The 25,671-nt window shown below is 56.7% G+C and overlaps 2 protein-coding genes across 9 annotated transcripts in view; both read left to right on the forward strand.

Annotated features, from left to right (window-relative positions):
* Positions 1-8,301, forward strand: part of TMC8 (transmembrane channel like 8) — a 26,319-nt gene extending 18,018 nt beyond the window's left edge. For 3 of the 7 annotated variants that reach the window (XM_055090001.1, XM_055090000.1, XM_024130224.3), the window contains exons 8-16: positions 17-187; positions 495-634; positions 2,394-2,517; positions 2,857-2,954; positions 3,135-3,318; positions 3,457-3,587; positions 3,677-3,835; positions 4,264-4,342; positions 4,835-5,349. In XM_055090001.1, coding sequence (XP_054945976.1) covers positions 17-187; positions 495-634; positions 2,394-2,517; positions 2,857-2,954; positions 3,135-3,318; positions 3,457-3,587; positions 3,677-3,835; positions 4,264-4,342; positions 4,835-5,092 — 1,344 coding nt within the window. In that variant the 3' untranslated portion in view covers positions 5,093-5,349. Of the gene's footprint in view, positions 1-16; positions 188-494; positions 635-2,393; positions 2,518-2,856; positions 2,955-3,134; positions 3,319-3,456; positions 3,588-3,676; positions 3,836-4,263; positions 4,343-4,834; positions 5,355-7,453 lie in introns of those variants that run through there. The other 4 variants (XM_028498838.2, XM_055090004.1, XM_055090002.1 and 1 more) reach the window with 3 other exon arrangements.
* An 8,212-nt stretch (positions 8,302-16,513) lies between these two features.
* On the forward strand, positions 16,514-25,369 carry C14H17orf99 (chromosome 14 C17orf99 homolog). Of its 2 annotated transcripts, XM_028498839.2 has the most exons (5): positions 16,514-17,130; positions 17,509-17,538; positions 24,333-24,602; positions 24,759-24,855; positions 25,093-25,369. In XM_028498839.2, the coding sequence occupies exons 1-5, from the start codon at positions 16,857-16,859 to the stop codon at positions 25,097-25,099; spliced, it is 678 nt and encodes a 225-aa protein (XP_028354640.1). In that variant the 5' UTR covers positions 16,514-16,856; the 3' UTR covers positions 25,100-25,369. The 2 variants fall into 2 exon arrangements, with proteins under 2 accessions (XP_028354640.1, XP_028354641.1); XM_028498840.2 differs by lacking the exon at positions 24,759-24,855 and having other exon boundaries at positions 16,515-17,130.
* Positions 25,370-25,671: the final 302 nt, after the last annotated feature.

A 25,671-nucleotide genomic window follows, 5' to 3' on the forward strand; every position in this document is an offset into this window, starting at 1 on the left:
CCTGCCCCCATGACAGGTGGAGCTGGAGGAGGGGCGTCACTTGCTGATGGTGCAGCATCAGACCCGGGCTCAGAGGGCCTGCCACCTGCTCACCTACCTGCGGGTCAACACGCTCATCGGGATCCTGGTGGTTGGGGCCATCAGTGCTATCTTCTGGGCCACCAAGTACTCGCAGGACAACAAGGAGGTGCCAGGCGACTGACATGCGTTTATTTAGTCCTGGCCAGAGCTGGGGGAGGAGACGGGATGGTCCCACTTTGCAGAAGAGGAAACCGAGGCTCACAGAGGTTAAAGCAGTTTGCCCAAGGTCATAACCAAGTCAGACAGGCTCTACCTGTGGATACCGCCTGCTGCCGTGCTGCCACTGGGAATAATCCGTGGGCTTCCAGATTCCGGGCCTGCACCAGAGTTACACTTGAGGGGGTCGTAGGGGATGCGGGAGCCGCTGGGGGCCCTCCAGCCCGCGGCGCCCCCTTATCCGCTTCTCCCCACAGGAGTCCCTGTTTCTGCTGCTCCAGTACCTGCCCCCTGGGGTCATCGCCCTGGTCAACTTTCTGGGTCCCCTGCTGTTTGTTTTCCTGGTCCAGCTGGAAAACTACCCTCCCAACACTGAGGTCAACCTCACCCTTATCTGGTGAGTGACACGTGGGACGGAGTGTGGAGGGCATTGAAGGGCTGTGTCCTGCCGCCTGTCTCGGTTATCACCTGGCATCAGGGGTCCCGTGCAAGGGACGGCAGGCCGCTGCTCCCACACGCGGTCTGGGGGGCCCCGGTCTAAGGTTCTCCGGTCCCCACCATCCAAAGCAAACCAGTGACTGTTTTTGCCAGGGCACGTTGGGTACCACAGTCATCCACCTAGGAACACAGCTCCCTCCCATGTGCCCCGAGGGTTTACACCCCTCACCTTGACACCCTCGTGTGACCTGTGAAGTTAGGACCATCCTCATTGCCACTGGACAGACGAGGACACTGAGGTTTGAAAGGGTCAAGCGCCTTGGCCAAGGGAGGCTCCCCATGCCTTCTGGGTGCAGATTCAAACTCAAGCCGTCCTCCGCCCCCAGGCTCTGCTCTGTCTCCTCTCCCAGGACTCGGGTCCTGCCTTGGACCCACCCACCCGCAGGACCCCACACACACACCAGCTCCAGCGCAGGTTCTCTTTTCGTCTGCCACCCACCCCTCACTTGGCAGGGTCTGCTTTTCCTTGGGCTTCCCTGGCACAGAAGCTGTCCGGAGCCCATTCTGCATCCCTCCGAGGTAGATTGTGTTTGGTTTGAAATTTTATTTTTGGAATGGGTAATAGCCCGTGCACGTGGTAAAAAAAAAAAAAAAAAAAAAAATCAAAATGCTCAAAAGGATGAAAGATAAAAATAAGCCCCCACCCACCCCCGCCTCTGCCTTCCTCAACACAAGAACCACTGTTCCCAGCCAGGCTCCGGCCGTGCATCAGCCTTGAAAGTCCACACTTCTTGGGACTTCCCTGGCGGTCCAGTGGTTAAGACTCTGTGCTTCCAATGCAGGGGGCGAGGGTTCGATCCCTGGTCGGGGCACTAAGATCCACATGCCGTGGAGTGCGGCCAAAAAGTAAAAGAAAGAAAGTCCACACTTTGATATAACGTGCAGGCAATCGTTTTGGGTTAGGCCACCTTACCTGTGTGATCCAGTTACATATTATTCAGGAGTACGCATGCACACGTTTGTGCCATACGGACAGTGTAAATGGACTAGGGCATTAATAGGCCTTAGAAGAGAGATCTCACCTGCATTAATGATATAAAAGCACGTATGTGCCTGTGATTCTCCAAGCTGGGTGTAGGGGGAGGACGGCTGGACTGTGCCGTGTTTCCCAGACTGATGTAAACAGAACCTTTCTCCTTTGAATCATCTGGAGACCAAGATTCTAGGGAATGCACTTTGGGAAACATTGCCACGGATGGAGCAGTCTGGAAGGAGGCTGGGCTCTGGGTTTAGAGGGGGCTGGGCCCGGGAGAGACGAGCTCATGCAGATGTCAGCCACACCTGTGTCCCGAGTAGATGTGCCATGTACCTTGCAGCTGCTAAGTCATAGAGGTGGAACTAATACCGCCGTCATCTGCTTGTGGGCCAAGGTTCCTGCCAGGACAGTCTGTGGGGCTGGGAAAGAGGAGGGTCAGCCGGGGAAGGAGAGAGGGTTCCTCTGGGGCTGGGAGAGTGTGTCTTTATTCCACAGAGACTCCAAGCGCCCCAGGTACTGCATCGAGCTGAGTGCCCAGCCCGTGGGGCTTGTCCGGGTTCACAAGGTCCTGGTGGTGGGCAGCAACCGAGACAGCCTGCATGGCTTCACCCACAAGGTGTGGGCCCCCCCCGGGCCCCAGCCCCCGCCCCCCCCCCCCCCCCCCCCCCCCGCCAACCCCCAGGTGTGTGGTGCTGAAGCTGGCCAGCCTGGGAATGTTCTCCTTCTCGCTGGGCCAGACTGTGCTGTGCATCGGCAGAAACAAGACCAGCTGTGAGTCCTACGGCTACAACGCATGTGACTACCAGGTGGCCGGTGACTCCATCAGGGCCTGTCCCTCCTGTCCTCTGCAAAGCCCCACCTCTTTGATCTCCTCGTCCTTCTCAGGGTCTCACCTTTGTGAGACGCTGTGGGCAGAGTTGCCCACCCAGCAGTCACCTCCAGGGGGCGCCATTCACACCACATTCTGCACTGTGCAGAGAGGCGGCCCAGACTGTGGGCTTTGCTCAAATCTTATTCCAGGCCTGGGTTTTAACTTAGCAATCATATCAAACTCCAGGCAAGGCTCCTAGATCACAGGGTCCCCCAACGGGTGGGTGAGGGGTGGTTGGGGACCGAGGGTAGTGACAGATGCCCCCTCTGACCAGTGCTGGGAGGACTCGGTGGGGGAGGAGCTGTACAAACTCAGCATCTTCAACTTCCTCCTGATGGTGGCCTTCACCTTCCTTGTCAGCCTGCCTAGGAGGTGAGCCACGTGGGGACACTACGGGGGTGGAGTGGCTGTGTCTGGGGTGGCCGGTGGCCACAGCCAGGGGTGAGCAGTTCTACATGCTTGTTTCCGTGTGAGTGTGTTATGGTCCACAGCCAGGACCAACGAGGTCCACACACTTCTGGGTGGTGGGTACCTGGCACTCCTCTCCCCCAGGCTGCTGGTGGAGCGGTTCTCGGGCCGGTTCTGGGCCTGGCTGGACCGGGAGGAGTTCCTGCTGCCCAAGAACGTGCTGGACATCGTGGAGGGACAGACGGTCACCTGGATGGGCCTCTTCTACTGCCCCCTGCTGCCCGTGCTCAACAGCATCTTTGTCTTCCTCACCTTCTACATCAAGAAGGTGAGGGCTCAGGGGCTGGGAGGGAGCAGGGCCGCACCTGTGTGGGCACCTCGAGCGCCATCGGCAGAGCAGCCCTCGCCGGGCCCCTCCCCTCTGCACACTGCGCTGAGGCGCCCCATGTCCTTGCCCTCTCCCTAGTACACCCTGCTGAGGAACTCCAGGCCGTCCCCTCGGCCATTCCGCGCCTCCAGCTCCATCTTCTTCTTCCAGCTGGTGCTCATCCTGGGCCTGCTCCTGGCCGCTGTGCCCCTGGGCTATGTGGTCAGCAGGTGAGGGGAGCAGAGGGGCTGAGGCTGCCGGGCCGGCAGCTTCTCACCCGAGCACTGACACCGGCCCTCCTCTGGCGGTCTCTCCCCAGCATCCGCTCCTCCTGGGACTGTGGCCTCTTCACCAACTACTCAGCCCCCTGGCAGGTGGTCCCAGAGCTGGTGGCCCTCCGGCTCCCACCCCCTAGCCAGCGCATCCTCCACTACCTGGGCTCCCACGCCTTCAGCTTCCCCCTCCTCATCCTGCTCAGGTGCCTTTCAGGGCAGCAGGGGCCGAGGGAGGGGGCACCCCCAGCCAGTCTCATGCGATCTGGGAGCCAGACAAGGAGAGCCCAAGGTCGCAGGGAGCCAGGGGCCCAAGGGCAGGTGGCCTGGGGGTTGCCCTGTGCCCCTGGGCAGCCCCTGAAGGCCCTCCCTCACCTGTAAAGCGGGCACTTTAAGTGACCACTGGGGAAGCACGTTGCCTGATGCAGACACGCTGTGAGCCTGCCGCGGTTGTTATTCTTACTGCCATTTAGAGGAGAGGGGCTGAGCGACCAGTGGGAGGAAGGAGAGGAGAGAGAAAGCGGTGTCTAGGAACCTGGAAGAGAGAAGACCCCGGGAGCTGGTTTTTAAGAGGCTGGGGTGGGGAAGGAGGAAGTAGGGGGCTGACTGACCTAGCGTCCCTGTCTATCCAAAGCCTTGTCCTGACCGTGTGCGTCTCCCAGTCCCAGGCCAGCGCGAGGGCCATCCGGGGGCTCCGGAAGCAACTGGTGTGGGTGAGTGTCCGCCGGACTGGCGAGGGGTCACGGACTGCGGGCAAGACCCTGTCGGGAGTGTGGCCTCAGGCCGCGGATAAAAGCGGGCAAGGTGGAGGGAGGGAACGGGTGCCTCTGGCCGGGAACCAAACAACAGGAATGTGGCTTTAGGCTTGGGGACCCGGTTTAATGGGAGTGTGGGCTTGGGCTGAGGTAGGAGGTGAGACTCTGGTGGGGGCGTGGTCTATGGCCAGGCTGGGGCGGGACCTGATGGGGCGTGGCCTTGGGCTGGGGCGGGATCGGGAGGGGCGTGGTCTCTGGCCCGGCGGGGCGGGGTCTAGGGATAGGGCGGGAGATTGGTGGGGCGGGGCCGTAGCGGGGGCGGGGAGGGGGAAACTCTGGTGGGGCGGGGCCTCGGAGCTGCTACTGCGAGGTCGGCCGCTTCTCCCGCGGCCGCTGGTGAGAGGAGGCGCCGCTTGTAAACCGGCTGCTCGCTCCCCGCTCCCGCCCCAGCAAGTGCAGGAGAAGTGGCACCTGGTGGATGACCTGTCGCGGCTGCTGCCGGAGCCGGGCTCCGGCGACTCTCTGGGGCCTGAGTCCCCTCACTCCCGAGGTTCGCGCCCGAGATACTTCTGCCCCGGATTCCCGTGCCCGGGTTCCCCGGGACCCAGGGCCCCCAGGCCGGAACACTCCTTTGAGGATCCCGCCGGGTTGCGCGGTGTCCCGGTCCCCGCCCCTAGATTCCGCTTCCCCAGCGGTGCGGAGCTGTAGCACCGACCCCCACCACCGCCCGGAGCTTCCCCAGGGCCCCGTGTGCAGCTCCCCACTTCCTGCCCCCTCGCCCCACGCTCGTGACCCCTGGTGACCACCGCCTCTCTCAGTGGGCCCTCCAGCAGGGTGCCCCAAGGTGGGGTGCATGCACCTAGGGGCATCAAGAAGAAAATATGGGAACTTGTATTTATATTTTTATCTCAATCCTTAAAAGTTTCTACTTTCGTTGAATGTTTTATAACATGCATAATATGTTAGTATAGTAACCCCTGAATGCAGTTTATAAATACACATCCATTGGCAGTGCTCAGGAATTGTTTACCCTGGGTAGTACCATTATAAAAGTTCAGAGACCTCCACCTGCGGGAAGGGGAAGGCCTGGCCGCAGTGAGAGCAAACAGTGGGGGCTTACTGTGCTCTGACTGCAGGCACCCTACACAACCTCCTGTAATTCCTCACATTGAGACCCACAGACGTTATGAGTCAGCAAGGGGCAGAGCTCAGATCTGACCTGCATCATGAGACACGCCAAGTGTGGGCCCCGGGAGGTAGCGGAGCCCGCTGCCCAAGAAGGCAGGGCTGCGTCCAAGATTCCCGAGCCTCCGGTGCCGAGGCTGCAGAGGTTCTCAATCTGTGGTTCTCAGCCTCGGAGAACTCCTGAGAAGCCCTGTCAGATGCTGGTCCTGTGCCAGCGATTCTGACGCAATTGATCCAGGTGCAGCCAGCAGCCAGGCCTCTGGACTTTCTAAAGCTCCCAGGTGACTCTCACCGGCAGCCAGGGTTGAGGATTGCTGGCCTAAAGAGCCGTCAGGAGGGAAGCTCAGGAGAAACCCCAGGACGTGCTTGACAAGGCACTACTTCCAGCAGCAGGAGGCCAGCGCCTGGCTGGATTCCCAGCCTGGACACAGCATCTGGGCGGCTCTGGCCCGGCGCCCTCAGTCCAGGGGCTTCACGTGGTCATTGGAGTCTTGGCTGGTTCAGCTCCTCCTGTCGCTGTCCCTCTCTCTCACTCACCCAGCATCACATGACCCATCCGCCTGTCAACAAGTGCCGGACCCTGTCCTGGGGCTGATGAGACTGCGGGAGACACAAGGAGCTACGTGCTCAGCTTGGGGAGGGCAGCCAGCCTGGCCCCAAAGAAAGTGACACGCGTTGTTCATTAGCAGCTTAGGGTCAACGTGTGGTCCCCGACCAGCAGCACCGACATCACCTGGGAACTTGTTAGAAAAGCCAGTTCTCGGGCCCCACCCCACCTCCTCTAAGGGTGGAGCCCAGCGATGTGGTTTAATGAGCCCCCGGGGGTGATGCTGCTGGGTGCGAAGTGGGAGAACCTGAAGCACTGAGGCATCCAGGTCCTCCTCGTCACCTTCACGTGCCTTCAGAGGACCAGCCAAGTGCATCACCGGATGTGAGGGGGACGAGCTTTGGGACCTTGAGGAACTCAAACTCGGGGCCTCAGTTTGCTTGACCAAAACCTGGGGATGACACCACCCTCCTCTACACCGTTGTGAGGACTGAATGAGCAGTTACTCATATAGTGTCCTTCCTGGGAGAGCAGTCGAGGCCCTATTGCAACATGGTCATTGGCCCAAAGGAGCAAAGTGGGAGAGATGGCAAGGGGCCCTGATGGCCCTGTGACCGTGCCGGCCCAGCGAGGCAACCTGGGGCTCGGGGGAGCCGTCACGGTCAGCAGGAGGGTTTCGTGGCGTGGGCGACTAGCGGGGCCTTGGGGGAGGGAGGACTCAGACAGGAGATGAAGGCAGAGGAACGGCCTGAGCCAAGGTGTAAAGGCGGGCCGGGCGGGCCTGAGCTGCGGAGACTGGGACTTGAGGCCTCTAGACTGGGCTCTGGGGCCCACGAGGACTACCAGAGTGAAGGCGGAACCAGCACACGTATGGCTGGGCTTGGAGAGCCCGGGGGTCGGGTAACGTTGAGCCTCTACCAGTAGCAAAGCAGACACGCGTGGGCAGGGAGAGGCCCGTGGGGTTATTGCCGTAGTGAAGCCAGGGTCTCTCCAGGTGCGAGAGCCCAGTGCAGGTGCAGGAGGGCAGGAGCCCCAGTGCCTCCACCTTGGGGTGGGGGGGTCCCGGACTCTCCCCTCCCAGCCCTGAGAGGGCTCCCAGCTACTCTGGCCAAGGCAGCTCAGCACAGTTTCCCACCCAGGGGACCCTCCCAGGAAAGTGACGCAAGGAGGTGCTGGTAAGGCCATTTATCATAGAGGAGACTGGCCCTCGGTGGGCAGAAATCACGAAATGTCAGTCTAGCGGGTGACAGGAGAGCTCTGAGGACACCCTGACTCCGCTCCAGCTAGGTGACCTGGGCTCACCTGGGGTAACCGACTCAGTGCTGTCACACCTGCAGCCTGTGGAGAAGAGGCGCAGAACAGCCCAGAGAAACAGCCCTCATCTGATGGGGCACACAGGTGATGGCTGGAGAGGGGTAGCCGGGGTGAGGCAGGAAAGATGCCCCCGGTCCCACCAAGGCCTGGGGGAACTGTCCCTCGGGTCCACCCACCGTTCTCTGCTCTGACTCTGGCTCCCCAGACACACCGATAAAAGGGGGAGGCTTCTCATGAGCTGCCTCAGCTCGAATCAGAAGCCCTGAGCACAACGTAGAGGAAAAACCTCGAGCTTCTGGGACTTCAGGCAACAGATTGCCCGCAGCTGAGGGGACCCGTCTGACCGCCTTCAGTCGTCAATTCCTTCCACGCACCCCTCCCGGCAGAGTGAGAACAGACTTTCTGGAAGGGAATTTCGCTGGGAAAACTAAGAGAAGATTAGCTTCTGCCCAAATGCAGAGAGGTAGGTGGGTCCCCAGAGCACATCCCCAGGGGTACGAGTCAGGACTCTGGGTGGCAAGGGACAGATGCTGATTCTTGCCCACTGAGGAGAAGGGACCACCGAGGTGACAGACAAAGCTAGTCCTCAGGGGAGCTCCAGGACACTGTGGCCAGGCTTGGACAGGGTCATCCCGCCAGAGCAGCTTCCCAACACACCCAGGCCTCAGTGGGTGCCCCTGAGCCGGGCCTAGGGCCCCCAGGGCAGGGCTGTAACTGGCCTTCCTTGGGTCAGGTGCCCGTTCCTGAGCTGTGCTGGGGTGTGAGCGCCACTGACCTGTGAGGCTCTGTAGGAGAGAAGAGCCTGCACAGGAAGCAAATTGTTCCCTGGGGGCGGGACATCTTCCCTGAGAAGGCACCTGTGTACAAATCAAAGCTCCACGTTCAGGCTTCCCCGGTGGCGCAGTGGTTGAGAGTCCGCCTGCCGATGCAGGGGACGCGGGTTCGTGCCCCGGTCCGGGAAGATCCCACGTGCCGCGGAGCGGCTGGGCCCGTGAGCCATGGCCGCTGAGGCTGCGCGTCCGGAGCCTGTGCTCCGCAACGGGAGAGGCCACGACGGGGAGAGGCCCGCGTACCGCAAAACAAAACAAAAGTGCCCATTAAGTGTTAGCTCTTGTTACTGTCACCCTGCTTTGCAGGTGAGGGTAGCAGGGAAGATCCCACGTGCCGCGGAGCGGCTGGGCCCGTGAGCCATGGCCGCTGAGCCTGCGCGCCCGGAGCCTGTGCTCCGCAACGGGAGAGGCCACAGCAGTGAGAGGCCCGCGTGCCGCAAAAAAAAAAAAAAAAAAAAAAAAAGCTCCACGTTCCGTGATAGCAGGAGAAAAAGGCATGCAGCTGTGTCAGTGTATAAACAGTGACTTTCAATAGTCACTTCATTCATTTAAAAAAGAAAAAAGCCTCTGTGGGATTGGATGGGTCCCAGTCCCACCTTACCAGCTCCCTCTCTCCTCTCTGCCCTGAGCCCCCAGCCCTGAGGGGTCCCACCTACCAGTTCTTCAGAAGGACCCTCATGATTACATCAGGCCCACCTCGATAATCGGGGATAATCCTCTCATCTCAAAATCAGCGGGTTAGCAAGCTTAATTCCCCCTTGCTGGCTACCATAACATACTCCAGGGTGAGGACATGGGCATCTTCTACCCTGGGGTCCTACAGCCCGGCAGTGGCAGCGACCGTGAGCCCTGGATTGGCTCCAGGCCCCTCCTAATTCCCGGGCCCAGCCCTGGGGCGCTGCGGCGTCCGGGGCGCTATCTCCCCGCTGCAGGCGCGCACCCACCCAGGGAGCACCCAGAGGCTCTGGAGTGGAGGCGGCCTTGCTCAAGGAAGCCCTTGCGCGCCTGGCTGAGGGCCCCACGCGGCAGGGGCATGGCAGTCCTGCTGTTCTGCTTGGCTGCGCTAGGTGAGCTGCTCAGGGACATCGTGCGAGGGGGCCACTGCCAGGGCCTTGAGGTGGCAGACTCAGGGGCCAGGGCTCTAGGGAGCACAGCAGAGGTGGGACCCAAAGGCCCAGACACCTCTGGAAGCACAGGACAGAGAGGGGAAGGTTTGGGCTTGAGTCTCAGACCAGCCAATTATTGCTCACCATTCTGGGCCCACTCTTTACTCATCTGCAGAATGGGCTGATGATACGAAATGCTCCGGGCTCCAAAGAGCTTCTGTGAGTGAAGGTGCTTGTGGAGTCCTGGGCCTCCTTCTGGGCTCAGGACGAGACTCTCTGGGTGGGCTCTGGCCTCCCCTCCACCCTAGGCTCTCCTAACCGCCCTCCCTTCTCTTACAGCCACCAGCAGCTTCGCGAAGCAGGAGAAAGGTGAGTTTCCCAGCATGCTGGAGGGCGGAGTACCCCCAGACGGGGACCCTGGAGTCGGAGGCCCCACCCACGGTAGAGGCCTGGGCCGGCAGGGGGAAGGGTGTTGCGCGCGCGCGAGTGGCCTCTGCTGCTAGACCACTGGGCGGTTCTGGCCCCCGGCCTCAACCCCTGCAGGGCCCTGAAGGGCTGGAGAAGAGAAGGCTCTGCAGGAGGTGGGAGTGGGCGGGACAGCAGACGGTGGGGACAGCGACGCGGGGCAAGGAAAGTGCTTGGCTTCCCCTTGGGCTGTGTGGCGGGGGGGTGGGTATTACCAGCAGAGGCGGGCAGAGGGCGTGTCCCCGGGCAGGTGTACCCCAATCACTCTACCTGAGTGCCTGATCTGTAGCAGAAGCCCCTCGGGGTGGGTGTGGCCCCAGGGCAGGCTGGGGGCATTCTGGTGGGGTGCCTTGGCCCAGGAGGAGGGCGAGTGAGAGAAAGGAAGTCCGGGCTCCCCCAACTCCCCCCTCCCCGAGGTCCAGCCAAGGGGAAACTTCCTGACTCTCGGAGGCAACGGGAAGGGGTCAGGGCCCCTCTCTCCACCAGCCGCCCGGTGCACAGAGCCAGCGAGAGGGGATGCTTCTGGTGGCCGTCCCTCCTCCCTCAGCTTTGCCGCCTCCACCTTTCCACTCCCCTGCCTTCTCCTGCCCTCTCCCCCGCCCCCATTTCTGGCCCTGTGACCCTTAAGGTCAAGGTGGTCAGTCACCTCCTCCTCTCCACATCTCTGCAAGGGCGGCTGCCCTTCCTCTGGTCTCGTCTGGGCCTGTACCTTCCCTGGTCTCAGGGCTGCAGCTGCAGCCGCCTCTATCCCACTTAAGGGTGGGCCTCACTTGAGTGCGCACGGGCTGAAATATCATTTCCTTATTTGCTTTAAAAACAAACACATCATGGTGTTTCCGCTAAAAGGAGAACAGCGCTGGGCCCTGGCCTCTGGGTCTCCGGGAAGTACCTGGGCGGGGCCGGTCCACCCCTCTCCGGCCCCTGACGTCTGCTCAGACTCTTGCCCAGCAAGTCCTGCTAACTCAACTCCTAAGGAACCGACCGACAAATCATTCATTCATTCATTCAATCATTCATCCAGTCATTCAGTAATTACTGGCTGAGCATCTGTTTGGTGCCAGGTGCTGCTTGAGGCCCCAGGATGGATATATACAAGGTGCAGAAACAAAAGAGACCCCTGCCCTCACAGAGCTTACATTCTAGTGGGGCCGGAGGAACAGATGATAATAAAAATAAGCACATTGTACAGCGTGCTAGAATGTGATAGGTCCCAGAGAACAGCAAGCAGGGAAGAGGGGAAGGGAACATGGGTTGGGGGTGGGGAGGGAGGGCACCATCTACGGGGAAGTCATCACTGAGAAGGGGACACACCAGCAAGGACACGAAGGAGGTGGTAGAGCAGGATGTGCCTGGACAAGGGCCTGCGTGGCCAGAGCACAGGAAGCAGGGGCAGGGGGGTGTTGGATGAGGTGAGGGGGGCAGTGTTGAGCAGGGGGGGGCCTGTGGGCATAGCAGTGGGAGGGTTTACAGCAGAAGGCTTGACCTCATTTACTCTCCCTGGGGTCATTTTGGCTGCTGTGTTGAGAAGAGATGGGATGGGGATGTAGAATCCCAGAGAGCCTTTAGACTGTTCCCGGGATCCAGAGGAGAGACTGGGTGATAGCCAGAAGGCCTGGCAAGGTGGTCAAGATCTATTCTGAAGGCCTTTGCTGATGGATGGGATGGGATGGGAAAGACAGAGCTGTGGAAGATGACTCGGGGGTTTTTGGTCTGAGCAACTGAGGACTGGCGAAGTCAAGGGCAGCCTTACAACTGATTACTGCTAATGGGAACAAGAGGTTGGACCTGAGATATGGGGTGTTAAGAGCCAAGATTTTGGAACGTTTCTCTCTGTGTATTTTGAAATCCCCAAGAATCATGGCAAGTGCAGTACTGAGGGTAGCAGGAACCAGGCACAAGAATCTTCAAGGGATGGTGGGCATTTCTAGGTAATTGTAACCCAGAGGGGCAGGGTGCAGTGTCTGAAGGCATGAGCTTCAAGGCTGCTATATAGGGAGGGAGGAGGGAGAGTGGTCCAGGAATAGCAAGAGGATGCCCGCCCTCGCCATCCCAGGCCAGTGTTGGGAAGGCTGTGAGGGTTCCCCCGCCACCTGAGATACCACTGGTGCAGGCACTGCGCGAGGGAGGGGAGGCTGGTTTCCATTAGGTGTAGAAGGTGAGATGTGAGAGGAAAGCTTGAGGGTTACGGGATTTGGTGCCAACTGAGCCTACCTGCCTTCCAGAGGGCTCAGGGGGAAGTGGGACGTAAAGGGGGGCTTTCAGAGCCCTAGAAAGGGTGGGGCAGGAAGATGAGGGTCACCTGGGAGCCTGGGGTCTCCCGTGGGGCTGCCATGAAAGAAGACAACGTTCGCGGTGGGGGGCTGGGGCGCCGCCGTTTGAAGGACAGATTCAGAGTGCGTACAAAGGAATCTTGATGACTGTCCCCTCCCCCCCACTCCTGAAACCCGCTTCACTGTAAGGGGGCTGTGCTAGTTCCCTGGGGCTGCTCTAACGAAGTACCACACAGAAATTGATTCTCTCCTGGCTCTGGAGGCTTCATCTGAAGCCTCGCTCCTGGTGACTGTGGTGGTCCTTGGCGTTCCCTGGCTTGTGACATCATCACTCCAAACTCTGCCTCTGTCTTGACATGGCCTGTGTGTGTGTGTCTTTGTCTCTCCTCTTTAGGGCCCACCCTAATCCAGCATGGGTTACTGAAGTCCATCTGTAAGGACCTCATTTCCAAATAAGGTCCCATTCACAAGTACTTGGGGTTAAGGCTTGAATACATCTTCTTTTTTGGAGGACACAATTCAACTCTCAACAGATGAGCTGCTTGTTCAAACCTCATTAGATCCCTGGGCCCGAGCTCAGGTCTAATGAATTGGGCCTCCAGGGTTGGGACTCCAATCTCCAAGCTTCTGGGTTATCACAGAAACAAGCTAGGGAGAGGTAGGGGCGATCCTGAAGGGCCTCCGAGCCCAGCGGGGCGGCAGCTCACTGCCCCGGCCTGGGCACAGCCCTAAGCCTCTCGCTCTTTCTTTAGCGACAGTGGGAGGCTCTGCACAGCCATTCGATCACCCCAGCCCTGGCCTGGCTCAGCTTCCGGTCCCCAGGGTGTCCTTGTCATTTCATCAAATTCTGAGTGTGCCATCCTATCGTTCAAATGTTCAGACACAGATGATGAATTTGTGATGTCATTAAATGACAGACCACTCCTTATGGGTGGGCTAGGTGCATAAACTAAATAATCAAAAGGAAAGACCCACACAGGTCTTGTTAGAATGAAAAGTGAATGCTCTACCCTGTAGGGCACTAAAAAAGAAAGTGGCTCCTGTCTGTGAACTTATGTAAATCAGGCTTCTATTAATGGCCATCGAAATGGAAATGAAGGTGGGCCAGCTTTTTCTTTCCATTTTTGTTAAGTCGAGGTCATTTCCCCACAATGAAGGGAGCAAAAGTGTCATCACCCTTAAGCCTGGACCCGCATTTCCCCGGGGAGGAAGATTCTGGCCCCAAGAGCCGTTGACTGTTGGGCCCCAGAGTCACGTTGATGAAATCGTTGGTAGCGTTTTGCAAACTGGTGCCCTGGACAGTAGATTAAACTCTAGATAGAGCTTTACTTAACTTCAAAGATTTTGCCTGAAGGAGTGTTTGAAAAAAAAAAAATAGTATGAAAAAAATGGGGGTTCTCACGAAGTGTAGAAAGAGGTGCCGATGAGAAAAGATTTGCGGTGTCTGAGCAGCCGTGGGCGGGGAGAGAATCCTGATTGTGCAAAGCCGCTGCTAATTGTCTAGACCAGTTTCTCAGCCTTGACACTACTGCCACTGGGGCTGGATAATTCTGTTATGGGGGCTGCCCTGTGCATTGTACGATGTTTAGCGGCTTCCCTGGCCTCTTCCCAACTAGATGCCAGGAGCACCTCACCCTCCATTGGCGACAACCAAAAATGTCTCTGGACGCAGAGGTCCCCTGGAGGCAAAATCACCTCTGGTTGGGAAGGAAATATGCTTAGCAGTCAGAAACTTTAGGATTCCTAGGAAATGTCTCTGAAGAACATCATATTCTAGTTTCTTCCAGTTCTCTGCTCAGTGGGCAGTTTTCTGATCGCAGCATTTCTGGAGCCAATGTGCCTGGCAGGGCAAGGATGAGGAATGAGGTATATGATATTTAGATTTCGTACACCCTTCTCTCTACACCGCCCCCGGCCCAAGCATCCCCCCCTACACACTCTCCTTGAAAAGGCAGGTAAGTGCCCACCACGAATCATTCAGACTTCTCTCCCAAGCCCCCATTCAGGAGGCATCTTTGTTTAATCGTGATCGCTGTCTTGGAGAATTCAGTGTGGACAAGATCAGACCAATAGGAAGATCTTACAGATGTTTTCTACATCGAAATCGACTCCAGGATCTGCCTACAAAACAGAAAAATTACTCCCAAGAAGAGAGACGGTTTGGATGGATGCATGCCTGCTGGGAGTGGCTGCAGAGTGGGCCTTGGTCCTGGGTCCAGGGAGGAGAGTCCTCTAGGTGCTGTGAGCATCTGGTCTCCCGGTTCTTCTGAAGTCCTGTCCTTCCTAAGTGGCCTGTTTCTCTACTTCCGTCCGACCTCTCCAAGTTTAGGATCCCTCCACCGTAACATCTCTCGTGGTCTGGGTCATACCCACCTGCCCCCTGCCTTCTGACTGTCCCTTTGAACCAGATGTTGACCTGTCTGGGAGCAGAAGCCTGGCCACCACCCCTGCAGCCCACGGCATCTTTGCCATAGGCATTGTCACCACATAACTAATTAACTAATTGGCCAGAAGGCAATTTCGCCGTATGACTCTAAAAAAATAAACAAAAGAGGGACATTTAAAAGGACAGAAGGAAACATGAAAAATGAATTGAAAAATGAAAGACTTTATTATGAAATCGAAAACATGTTAATATATTTAAATGTGTGTAGATTCATGGCAATACTGCACAAATAACTGATTTTATTCTGTGGGTTGTATCTAAATCACTTGTCTTCCAGGTCTTTCGTTCGTAGGATTTTATCCCTTTTTTTTTTCTTTTGCCTGTTGATTCATCTTCTCGTTCAGCATCACACTTTTTCTTTTCTTTAAATTTATTTATATTTATTTATCTTTGGCTGCGTTGGGCCCTCGCTGCTGCGTGCAGGCTTCCTCTAGTTGCGGCGAGCGGGGGCTGCTCTTCATCGCGGTGCGCGGGCTTCTCATTGCGTGGCTTCTCTTGTCGCGGAGTATGGGCTCTAGGCACGCGGGCTTCAGTAGTTGTGGCACGCGGGCTCAGTAGTTGTGGCTCATGGGCTCTAGAGCACAGGCTCAGAAGTTGTGGCACACGGGCTCAGTTGCTCCGCGGCACGTGGGATCTTCCCTGATCAGGGCTCGAACCCGTGTCCCTTGCATTGGCAGGCAGGTTCTTAACCACTGCGCCACCAGGGAAGTCCCCACTTTTTCTTGTTTACTAAAATTTCTTCCTTCCTTAAGAGAGGTATCAGTTTCGGGACTTCCGCATTGGAAGGCCAATTCGTTTTGCAGTGAAAACGTTGGCAGTGGAAATGCCTGCGGCAAAGATGCGTATGGCAGAGATGCTTATGGCGAAGGTACCTAGAGCAGGTCTGGATGAGGAAACCTCTGATCTCTGACCTCGGAAGGTGGACAGGCCCTAGATGCCTCCAGGCCACTGCCCAGTATCAGGCCTGAACGCTGGGCCAGCTCATTGGGTGCCTGGCCCACTCTGTACTTTACTTGTCCCCATCCTGGGAGGAAATCCCCAGCTCCAGGGTGTCCTCAAGGAGCACTGGGGCCACAGGACTCAAGGTTCGCCCCTTTATCACATAAGGAGATCCCTGCAAGGAGCGGATGCCACGCTTCAGCGTGCAACCTGAGAGCAACTGCTTCGTTCAGCCAACAGATAGTAACTTTCTGGCCAGGGATGCGGTGATATGCAGGACCGACAGAGCTCCTGGCCCCTGCAGCAGGGGACTCTAGAAGTTGAAGCCAATGTCAGTCCTCCCACCCGGTGTTCCAAACGTCTCCATGCTTCCTACTCATGTCCTGATTTCAATTTATCTCTATAGTAATGTTCTGAGCAGAAAGAGTCTAAACCCAGGAGGTAGACTTTTCCCGCAGCAGTTTCTTTATTCTTTTCTTTAAAAAATTGAGGTGAAATTCACAACACAAAGGTAACCATTTTAAAGTGATAATTCAGTAGCATTTGGTCCATTCACATTTCCCAAAAGGAAACCCCATATGCATCAAGCAGTCACTCCTCGTTGCCCGTCTCCCAGCCCCTACTAACTACCAATCTGCTTTCTGTCTCTGGGGATTTTTTATTTTTTATTTTATTTTTTAGTATTTTGCCGCACTGCAAAGCATGTGGGATCTTAGTTCCCCGACCAGGGATCGAACCCATGCCCCCTGCAGTGAAAGCGCAGAGTCCTAAGCACTGGACCACCAGGGAATTCTCTGGGGATTTAAAAAATTCTGGGTATTTCACATGAATAGAATCATACAATATGTGGCCTTTTGTGTCTGACGTATTTCATTCAGCATAATGTTTTGAAGGTGGGAAGATCCCACGTGCCGCGGAGCGGCTGGGCCCGTGAGCCATGGCCGCTGAGCCTGCGCGTCCGGAGCCTGTGCTCCGCAACGGGAGAGGCCACAGCAGTGAGAGGCCCGCGTGCCGCAAAAAAAAAAAAAAAAAAAAAAAAAGCTCCACGTTCCGTGATAGCAGGAGAAAAAGGCATGCAGCTGTGTCAGTGTATAAACAGTGACTTTCAATAGTCACTTCATTCATTTAAAAAAGAAAAAAGCCTCTGTGGGATTGGATGGGTCCCAGTCCCACCTTACCAGCTCCCTCTCTCCTCTCTGCCCTGAGCCCCCAGCCCTGAGGGGTCCCACCTACCAGTTCTTCAGAAGGACCCTCATGATTACATCAGGCCCACCTCGATAATCGGGGATAATCCTCTCATCTCAAAATCAGCGGGTTAGCAAGCTTAATTCCCCCTTGCTGGCTACCATAACATACTCCAGGGTGAGGACATGGGCATCTTCTACCCTGGGGTCCTACAGCCCGGCAGTGGCAGCGACCGTGAGCCCTGGATTGGCTCCAGGCCCCTCCTAATTCCCGGGCCCAGCCCTGGGGCGCTGCGGCGTCCGGGGCGCTATCTCCCCGCTGCAGGCGCGCACCCACCCAGGGAGCACCCAGAGGCTCTGGAGTGGAGGCGGCCTTGCTCAAGGAAGCCCTTGCGCGCCTGGCTGAGGGCCCCACGCGGCAGGGGCATGGCAGTCCTGCTGTTCTGCTTGGCTGCGCTAGGTGAGCTGCTCAGGGACATCGTGCGAGGGGGCCACTGCCAGGGCCTTGAGGTGGCAGACTCAGGGGCCAGGGCTCTAGGGAGCACAGCAGAGGTGGGACCCAAAGGCCCAGACACCTCTGGAAGCACAGGACAGAGAGGGGAAGGTTTGGGCTTGAGTCTCAGACCAGCCAATTATTGCTCACCATTCTGGGCCCACTCTTTACTCATCTGCAGAATGGGCTGATGATACGAAATGCTCCGGGCTCCAAAGAGCTTCTGTGAGTGAAGGTGCTTGTGGAGTCCTGGGCCTCCTTCTGGGCTCAGGACGAGGCTCTCTGGGTGGGCTCTGGCCTCCCCTCCACCCTAGGCTCTCCTAACCGCCCTCCCTTCTCTTACAGCCACCAGCAGCTTCGCGAAGCAGGAGAAAGGTGAGTTTCCCAGCATGCTGGAGGGCGGAGTACCCCCAGACGGGGACCCTGGAGTCGGAGGCCCCACCCACGGTAGAGGCCTGGGCCGGCAGGGGGAAGGGTGTTGCGCGCGCGCGAGTGGCCTCTGCTGCTAGACCACTGGGCGGTTCTGGCCCCCGGCCTCAACCCCTGCAGGGCCCTGAAGGGCTGGAGAAGAGAAGGCTCTGCAGGAGGTGGGAGTGGGCGGGACAGCAGACGGTGGGGACAGCGACGCGGGGCAAGGAAAGTGCTTGGCTTCCCCTTGGGCTGTGTGGCGGGGGGGTGGGTATTACCAGCAGAGGCGGGCAGAGGGCGTGTCCCCGGGCAGGTGTACCCCAATCACTCTACCTGAGTGCCTGATCTGTAGCAGAAGCCCCTCGGGGTGGGTGTGGCCCCAGGGCAGGCTGGGGGCATTCTGGTGGGGTGCCTTGGCCCAGGAGGAGGGCGAGTGAGAGAAAGGAAGTCCGGGCTCCCCCAACTCCCCCCTCCCCGAGGTCCAGCCAAGGGGAAACTTCCTGACTCTCGGAGGCAACGGGAAGGGGTCAGGGCCCCTCTCTCCACCAGCCGCCCGGTGCACAGAGCCAGCGAGAGGGGATGCTTCTGGTGGCCGTCCCTCCTCCCTCAGCTTTGCCGCCTCCACCTTTCCACTCCCCTGCCTTCTCCTGCCCTCTCCCCCGCCCCCATTTCTGGCCCTGTGACCCTTAAGGTCAAGGTGGTCAGTCACCTCCTCCTCTCCACATCTCTGCAAGGGCGGCTGCCCTTCCTCTGGTCTCGTCTGGGCCTGTACCTTCCCTGGTCTCAGGGCTGCAGCTGCAGCCGCCTCTATCCCACTTAAGGGTGGGCCTCACTTGAGTGCGCACGGGCTGAAATATCATTTCCTTATTTGCTTTAAAAACAAACACATCATGGTGTTTCCGCTAAAAGGAGAACAGCGCTGGGCCCTGGCCTCTGGGTCTCCGGGAAGTACCTGGGCGGGGCCGGTCCACCCCTCTCCGGCCCCTGACGTCTGCTCAGACTCTTGCCCAGCAAGTCCTGCTAACTCAACTCCTAAGGAACCGACCGACAAATCATTCATTCATTCATTCAATCATTCATCCAGTCATTCAGTAATTACTGGCTGAGCATCTGTTTGGTGCCAGGTGCTGCTTGAGGCCCCAAGATGGATATATACAAGGTGCAGAAACAAAAGAGACCCCTGCCCTCACAGAGCTTACATTCTAGTGGGGCCGGAGGAACAGATGATAATAAAAATAAGCACATTGTACAGCGTGCTAGAATGTGATAGGTCCCAGAGAACAGCAAGCAGGGAAGAGGGGAAGGGAACATGGGTTGGGGGTGGGGAGGGAGGGCACCATCTACGGGGAAGTCATCACTGAGAAGGGGACACACCAGCAAGGACACGAAGGAGGTGGTAGAGCAGGATGTGCCTGGACAAGGGCCTGCGTGGCCAGAGCACAGGAAGCAGGGGCAGGGGGGTGTTGGATGAGGTGAGGGGGGCAGTGTTGAGCAGGGGGGGGCCTGTGGGCATAGCAGTGGGAGGGTTTACAGCAGAAGGCTTGACCTCATTTACTCTCCCTGGGGTCATTTTGGCTGCTGTGTTGAGAAGAGATGGGATGGGGATGTAGAATCCCAGAGAGCCTTTAGACTGTTCCCGGGATCCGCGCCCCCCCCCCCCCCCCCGCCACCAGCCAGGAATGCAGTTCCTCCAGACAGCTGCAGGCTGTTCCCTAAGCTCCTTCAGATCTTTTCCCCAAATCGCCTCGTCCTCCTCAGGTGCCTGCTGGTGACTCCACACCCCCACCCTCCCTGTCCTCTTCCTTGCTTGCTTTCCCTCCGTAAAGCTCATTGCCACCTGACAAACTGAATGTTTTTACTTATTTATGTGGCTGTCGTCTGTCTTGGTCTCCAGAGGACAAGGGATTTTGTCTGTTTTGGTTGCTGTGGTGTCCCCATGCCCAACCCAAGTCTTGGCGCACAGCAGGGCTTCCTTGACACGGTTTGATGAATAAATGCCTGTATTGCTATTAACAAGCCCGGGATCAGGAGACCTGGGCTCTGCTCCTGGTAGCTGAAGGGCCTTGGAGAGGGCTTTAACCCTGGCGCCCTGGGCCTCGCCCTTTCAGATCAAGGTTAGATCGGGGGTGTCTGCCGGCTCCACCTCATCGGCCCCCTTGGCACCTGGGCTGCGTTTCGGGATCATCTGTGAGACGTTTTCTCAGGTGTACCCAGGAGTGTGCTTTAATGGAGCGGTGAAGTGACCCTCTGAGTTTCATCCCAAACCCTGTGGTCTTTTCCGCTTTTCCTGCTCTAGGAAAGGAAGGGGCTGGGGGAGCTTAGGAATGATGACTCTGGCCTGAGATCCACGTTCTCCCAAACTCATGTCATTATTTAATGGCACAAACAAGCCGCTGAGCAACAGACTAAGTAATTCCCGAGAAAAGTTTGTGCGTGTGTGCTGGGGTGGAGGTCTGGCGGGCGGGGCAGGGCGTGGAGACGTGGCCACCATTTGCTCAGAGGCCCATATCCTCGCCCTTGACCCTTGAAGGTGCACATAGAACTTGATCACGTTACAGAAATGCTGAATAAAAATGGTTTCAGTTGCTAAAGCCAACAGAGAAACTGCATATCTGAGCTCTGACCCTTCCTAACCAAATCCAGATCCAGATCTCTCTATTTCAGGACGTCTTAGCAGAAATCATCATACCCTTTTTGTCCAGCCCAGAGTTGGGGAGCGACGGCTTTGCGCCTCCACCTGGCAACCCACTTGGCCTGGGGGTGGGTGGGTCGCCCAGAAGTGCCATGAGGGGGACGGAGAGTCTCTCTGAGCAAATTCCTTCCCGGGTGTCTTGGGGGAGGATGATTTTCTGGCTCGGTGGCCCCTCCAGCCCTCCAAACAAGCACTGGTCTTTGTTCCATTCTTGTTTCGAGTGTTGATGAAGGGAAGGATGACAGGTGACCCGGGCCTCCATCTCATCCTGTCCTTCTGAGTGGTCCCTAAAATAACACCATTAGTGAGCCAAGCGGAGGCTCCTTATCTTCAGAGGGGTCTGCTGATAACACCAAGTGGGGCTTCTCGGATGCCCTGGGCTGAGACCGGGCGGCGGCCGTGGCCTTGATGCATTACAAGGGTCTTCGCTTCCCGGCGGCCTGGTGACATTCCAGGGGTATAAATAGTCCGGCAGGCTGGAGGCCTGTGTGTGTGGGCGTGACGGCGGCAGCAGAGCCTGGCACGCCTGGTTCATGACACCCGCCAGGAGTCACATGTGTACGCAGATCTGCACTGCTCCTGCCCGTGTGTCCTCAGCCAGGCGGGGCCTGCGAGCAGCGGGGGTGCGGGCCAGACCCATCTGGGCAGCATTTCTTCCCAGCCTTTGCCCAGCCGTGACCTTCCGTCCCCACCATCGGCTTCGGGGTGCTTGCCTTCAGTATCACTCCTTAAGCCCTTCTCTGGCCGCCTACGGCTCGTCCTCAGAGTGCTCCTTTGGCTAACATTGATCATTCCTGATCAGAGATTTGGAAACAAAGAACAGCACACGGGAAAAGGTAACAAATGACCCATCAATCCAATGTTCTCCCCCTCACTGGATGTAAACATGGCGCACGTTTCCACTCCTCTGTTCTGTGGACGGATATCTGACTAGTCCGTTCAACACCTGGCACTCACAGAGGCTCCTCAGCTCTGCCTCTGTGCCAGCCGCTGTTACGGAAACATTAGAGCAGGAGGAAGATGGACAGGAGCCTGCTCTCCTGTGCTCACAGGCTGGGAGGCGAGGCAGGCACGACACAATCAACCATCGGCACCAGACCGGCAAGAGACAATCCACCAGCCGGAGAAAGCAGCCCTGAGAGAGACAATGACAGGGTCAGTAGAGAATTCACAGGGCTGTGGTGGGGCCAATGGCCGCTTTGGGAACGGGTTTTCAGAGGAGGCTCCTCTGAGAAGGTGACATTTCAGCTGAGACAGGATGCTGGGGAGCCACCGTCAGCCTGGTCCCCACAGCCCTTGGATGAGGGGAACATGATCAAGATTATGTGATTGTAGTTACTTTCAGTTTTCTACTGAAGTATGGTATCCATGCAGGATATGCAAAATGTGAACACAGAGTGACAGTTTCTGCACCTGGAATAGATCAAAAAATAGCATCGTGGTCCCCAGAGTTGCCCTTCTAGTCATCGCCCCGGCCCCCCACAGTAACCACTGCGTGCAACTCCCACTCCGTAGGTTGGTTTTGCCTATTTTAGCAAGTTATACAAACAAAACAGTATAATACTTGTTCCACCGCACCTGGCCTCTTTTCCTCAATGTCATGACTTACCCATCTTGCTGTGTTTAGTCGTAGTTTGTTTCCTTTTTGTTGCTGTATAACATTCCATTGTGTGAACCCAGCAAATTTGTTTCTTCGTTCTACTGTTGATGGGCGTTTGGTGGTTTCTGTCTAATAAGAAAATGCTGCTGTGAACGCTCTTGCATATGTCCATGCAAGTCTCTGCTGGGTCTCCTCCTAGGAATGGACTAGCGGAGCTGGGTCACAGGATCTGCGAAATGTCTGTCCTAGCTGATTCTGCCAGACTGCTTTCCAAGGTGATCGAAGCTACATCCTCGCCACCAGCAGGTGGGAGTCCCATTTGCTATACATCCTCGCCAACATTTATTTTTTTCCTTTTTTTTGGCTGCGTTGGGTCTTTGTTGCTACGCACGGGCTTTCTCTAGTTGCGGCGAGCGGGGGCTGCTCTTCATCGCGGTGCGCGGGCTTCTCATTGCGTGGCTTCTCTTGTCGCGGAGTATGGGCTCTAGGCACGCGGGCTTCAGTAGTTGTGGCACGCGGGCTCAGTAGTTGTGGCTCATGGGCTCTAGAGCACAGGCTCAGAAGTTGTGGCACACGGGCTCAGTTGCTCCGCGGCACGTGGGATCTTCCCTGATCAGGGCTCGAACCCGTGTCCCTTGCATTGGCAGGCAGGTTCTTAACCACTGCGCCACCAGGGAAGTCCCCACTTTTTCTTGTTTACTAAAATTTCTTCCTTCCTTAAGAGAGGTATCAGTTTCGGGACTTCCGCATTGGAAGGCCAATTCGTTTTGCAGTGAAAACGTTGGCAGTGGAAATGCCTGCGGCAAAGATGCGTATGGCAGAGATGCTTATGGCGAAGGTACCTAGAGCAGGTCTGGATGAGGAAACCTCTGATCTCTGACCTCGGAAGGTGGACAGGCCCTAGATGCCTCCAGGCCACTGCCCAGTATCAGGCCTGAACGCTGGGCCAGCTCATTGGGTGCCTGGCCCACTCTGTACTTTACTTGTCCCCATCCTGGGAGGAAATCCCCAGCTCCAGGGTGTCCTCAAGGAGCACTGGGGCCACAGGACTCAAGGTTCGCCCCTTTATCACATAAGGAGATCCCTGCAAGGAGCGGATGCCACGCTTCAGCGTGCAACCTGAGAGCAACTGCTTCGTTCAGCCAACAGATAGTAACTTTCTGGCCAGGGATGCGGTGATATGCAGGACCGACAGAGCTCCTGGCCCCTGCAGCAGGGGACTCTAGAAGTTGAAGCCAATGTCAGTCCTCCCACCCGGTGTTCCAAACGTCTCCATGCTTCCTACTCATGTCCTGATTTCAATTTATCTCTATAGTAATGTTCTGAGCAGAAAGAGTCTAAACCCAGGAGGTAGACTTTTCCCGCAGCAGTTTCTTTATTCTTTTCTTTAAAAAATTGAGGTGAAATTCACAACACAAAGGTAACCATTTTAAAGTGATAATTCAGTAGCATTTGGTCCATTCACATTTCCCAAAAGGAAACCCCATATGCATCAAGCAGTCACTCCTCGTTGCCCGTCTCCCAGCCCCTACTAACTACCAATCTGCTTTCTGTCTCTGGGGATTTTTTATTTTTTATTTTATTTTTTAGTATTTTGCCGCACTGCAAAGCATGTGGGATCTTAGTTCCCCGACCAGGGATCGAACCCATGCCCCCTGCAGTGAAAGCGCAGAGTCCTAAGCACTGGACCACCAGGGAATTCTCTGGGGATTTAAAAAATTCTGGGTATTTCACATGAATAGAATCATACAATATGTGGCCTTTTGTGTCTGACGTATTTCATTCAGCATAATGTTTTGAAGGTTCATCCATGTTGTGGCAGGTGTCAGTGCTTCATTCCTTTTTATGGATGAATACTCTCCCGTCATCTGGATGCACCACATTTTGTTTATCCATCATCCACTGATGGACATCTGGGCTGTTTCCACCTTTTGGCTGTTGTGAATAGTGCTGCTGTGAACATGTGTGTATAAGTATCTGCTAGCGTCCCTGTTTTCAATTCTTTTGGTATATATCTAGGAGTGGAATTGCTGGGTCATATGGTAACTCTTTAATTTTTTGAGGAATTGCCAAGCCAGCATTTTCTTAAGGTGCTTGATAAATGTTGGTTTCCTTCTTCCTCTTTGGACTGTCTCATCTTTAAGAGACTGCCTAAATTTTATTCATTGTTAATCTGAATTCAGCATTAACTGGGTGTCCTGTATTTTTTAGCTGCTAAGTCTGGCAACCCAGAATATACCACATGAAAATAAAACCAAATACACGTATGAAATTGTATGGTATACACTGCAAGCAGGGTAGAAGCTCAGACGCGAGGCGGAGGGATTAATCCAGAAGGCTGCCTGGAGGAGTAAGCAATCAGTGAGGCCACTAGGCTCATTAGGCGTGTGTACGGAGGGAATTGGCTGGGGAGAGCGCATTAACGTCTCCCAGCCACACCTGTGCCCCCGCCCTCTCCCGCCCTGCCAGAGCCGGTGTCCCAGCTGCAAGCTGACTTCACCCTGTTGGACAGGGGGTCAGGCCTCAGGGTAGAGGTGTTCTGCCAGGCATCCTCGGGCAGCCCACCCATCACCTACAGACTGGTCAGGAGGAACGGGCACATCCACATGCAGCAGACTCGGAACCCTGGGCAGCCAGCCAACTTCTCCTTCCCACTGAACCAGACATCGGACTGGTTCCGGTGCCAGGCTGAAAACGACATCAGCGTCCAGCACACTCCCTTCACACTGGTTCCCCCAGGTGAGAGGGCCCCTTGGTTTCCAGAGGGGCAGCTGGCGCTTCTGAGTAGGTCAGTGGGAGGTGCCAAGAGTAGGGAAGGGTGTCCTGACGCGGCCACGCCTACCCTGGCCCGGCCTAACGGAAGTCCAGCCCAGCTGCCCCCCGCCTCCTTCACAGGAGAGCTGCCCCAGGTACCCACCTTCGTGCTGGCTGGCTGCCTCATCTCCATCATAGCCATCTTTTCTTGGAAACTGAGCTGGACCAAGCAGATCAGGTAGGAAATGGGTGCTGGATGTGGGGGAGGAGTGAACCGCTGATGGCCTGTGCGGACCAATGGGGGCCCTGGCTTGGCAGAGCCGGTGGTGGTTTGGTAGGGCAGGGCTGCCATTGGAAGCAAGCAGGACCCTATGGGGCTTTCCCAGGACAGACCCCTCCTCCATATCTTCTGCTGTAGCTCCTCTCTGAAGTACCCAGATAACAGTATCTCAGGCATATTTCCTGAATTTTTCAGATGCTAAAACCCACCACCAGATGGAAGAAATGAACTACTTGATGATCAGGAGCTCGTAGCCCAGGGGCCTTCTGGTGCCCAAGGATTGAAGATGTTAACCTCTGTGACACCAACCAATCAGAGAATTGATCACATACCCTGCGACTCCCCTCCCTCACCTGGCCTATAAAAGTGCTTTGCTGAAAGCCTTCGAGGAGTTCGGAATTTGGGCGGGCATGAGTGCCCCCGCCCCGTTCTCCTTGCATGGCCCCCGCAATAAAACTTTCTCTGCTCCAAACTCCAACATTTTGGTTTGTTTGGCTTCACAGTGTGCTGGGCACATGAACTTGCGTTCGGTAACACCACCAGGGCAAAGAAAGGGCCATATTGCTTATGCATGACTTGCAAAAGCTTACTTAGGGCCTACTGTGTGCCAAGTGCCCATGGAGCACGTTGGCGACTTTATCTGACCCTGACCATGCTCTAGCCGCCTTGCCGTGGAGTCCACTGCCTCTGGGTGGGGCTCTCTCCAATGCTCCCTACTGGGCTGAGGAGGATGAGGCCTCCCGGGCACCAGGGTGGGCCAGGGGCTTCTGCCCT

Source organism: Physeter macrocephalus, chromosome 14 (genome assembly GCF_002837175.3).
Source record: "Physeter macrocephalus isolate SW-GA chromosome 14, ASM283717v5, whole genome shotgun sequence".
Classification (NCBI taxonomy): domain Eukaryota; kingdom Metazoa; phylum Chordata; class Mammalia; order Artiodactyla; family Physeteridae; genus Physeter; species Physeter macrocephalus.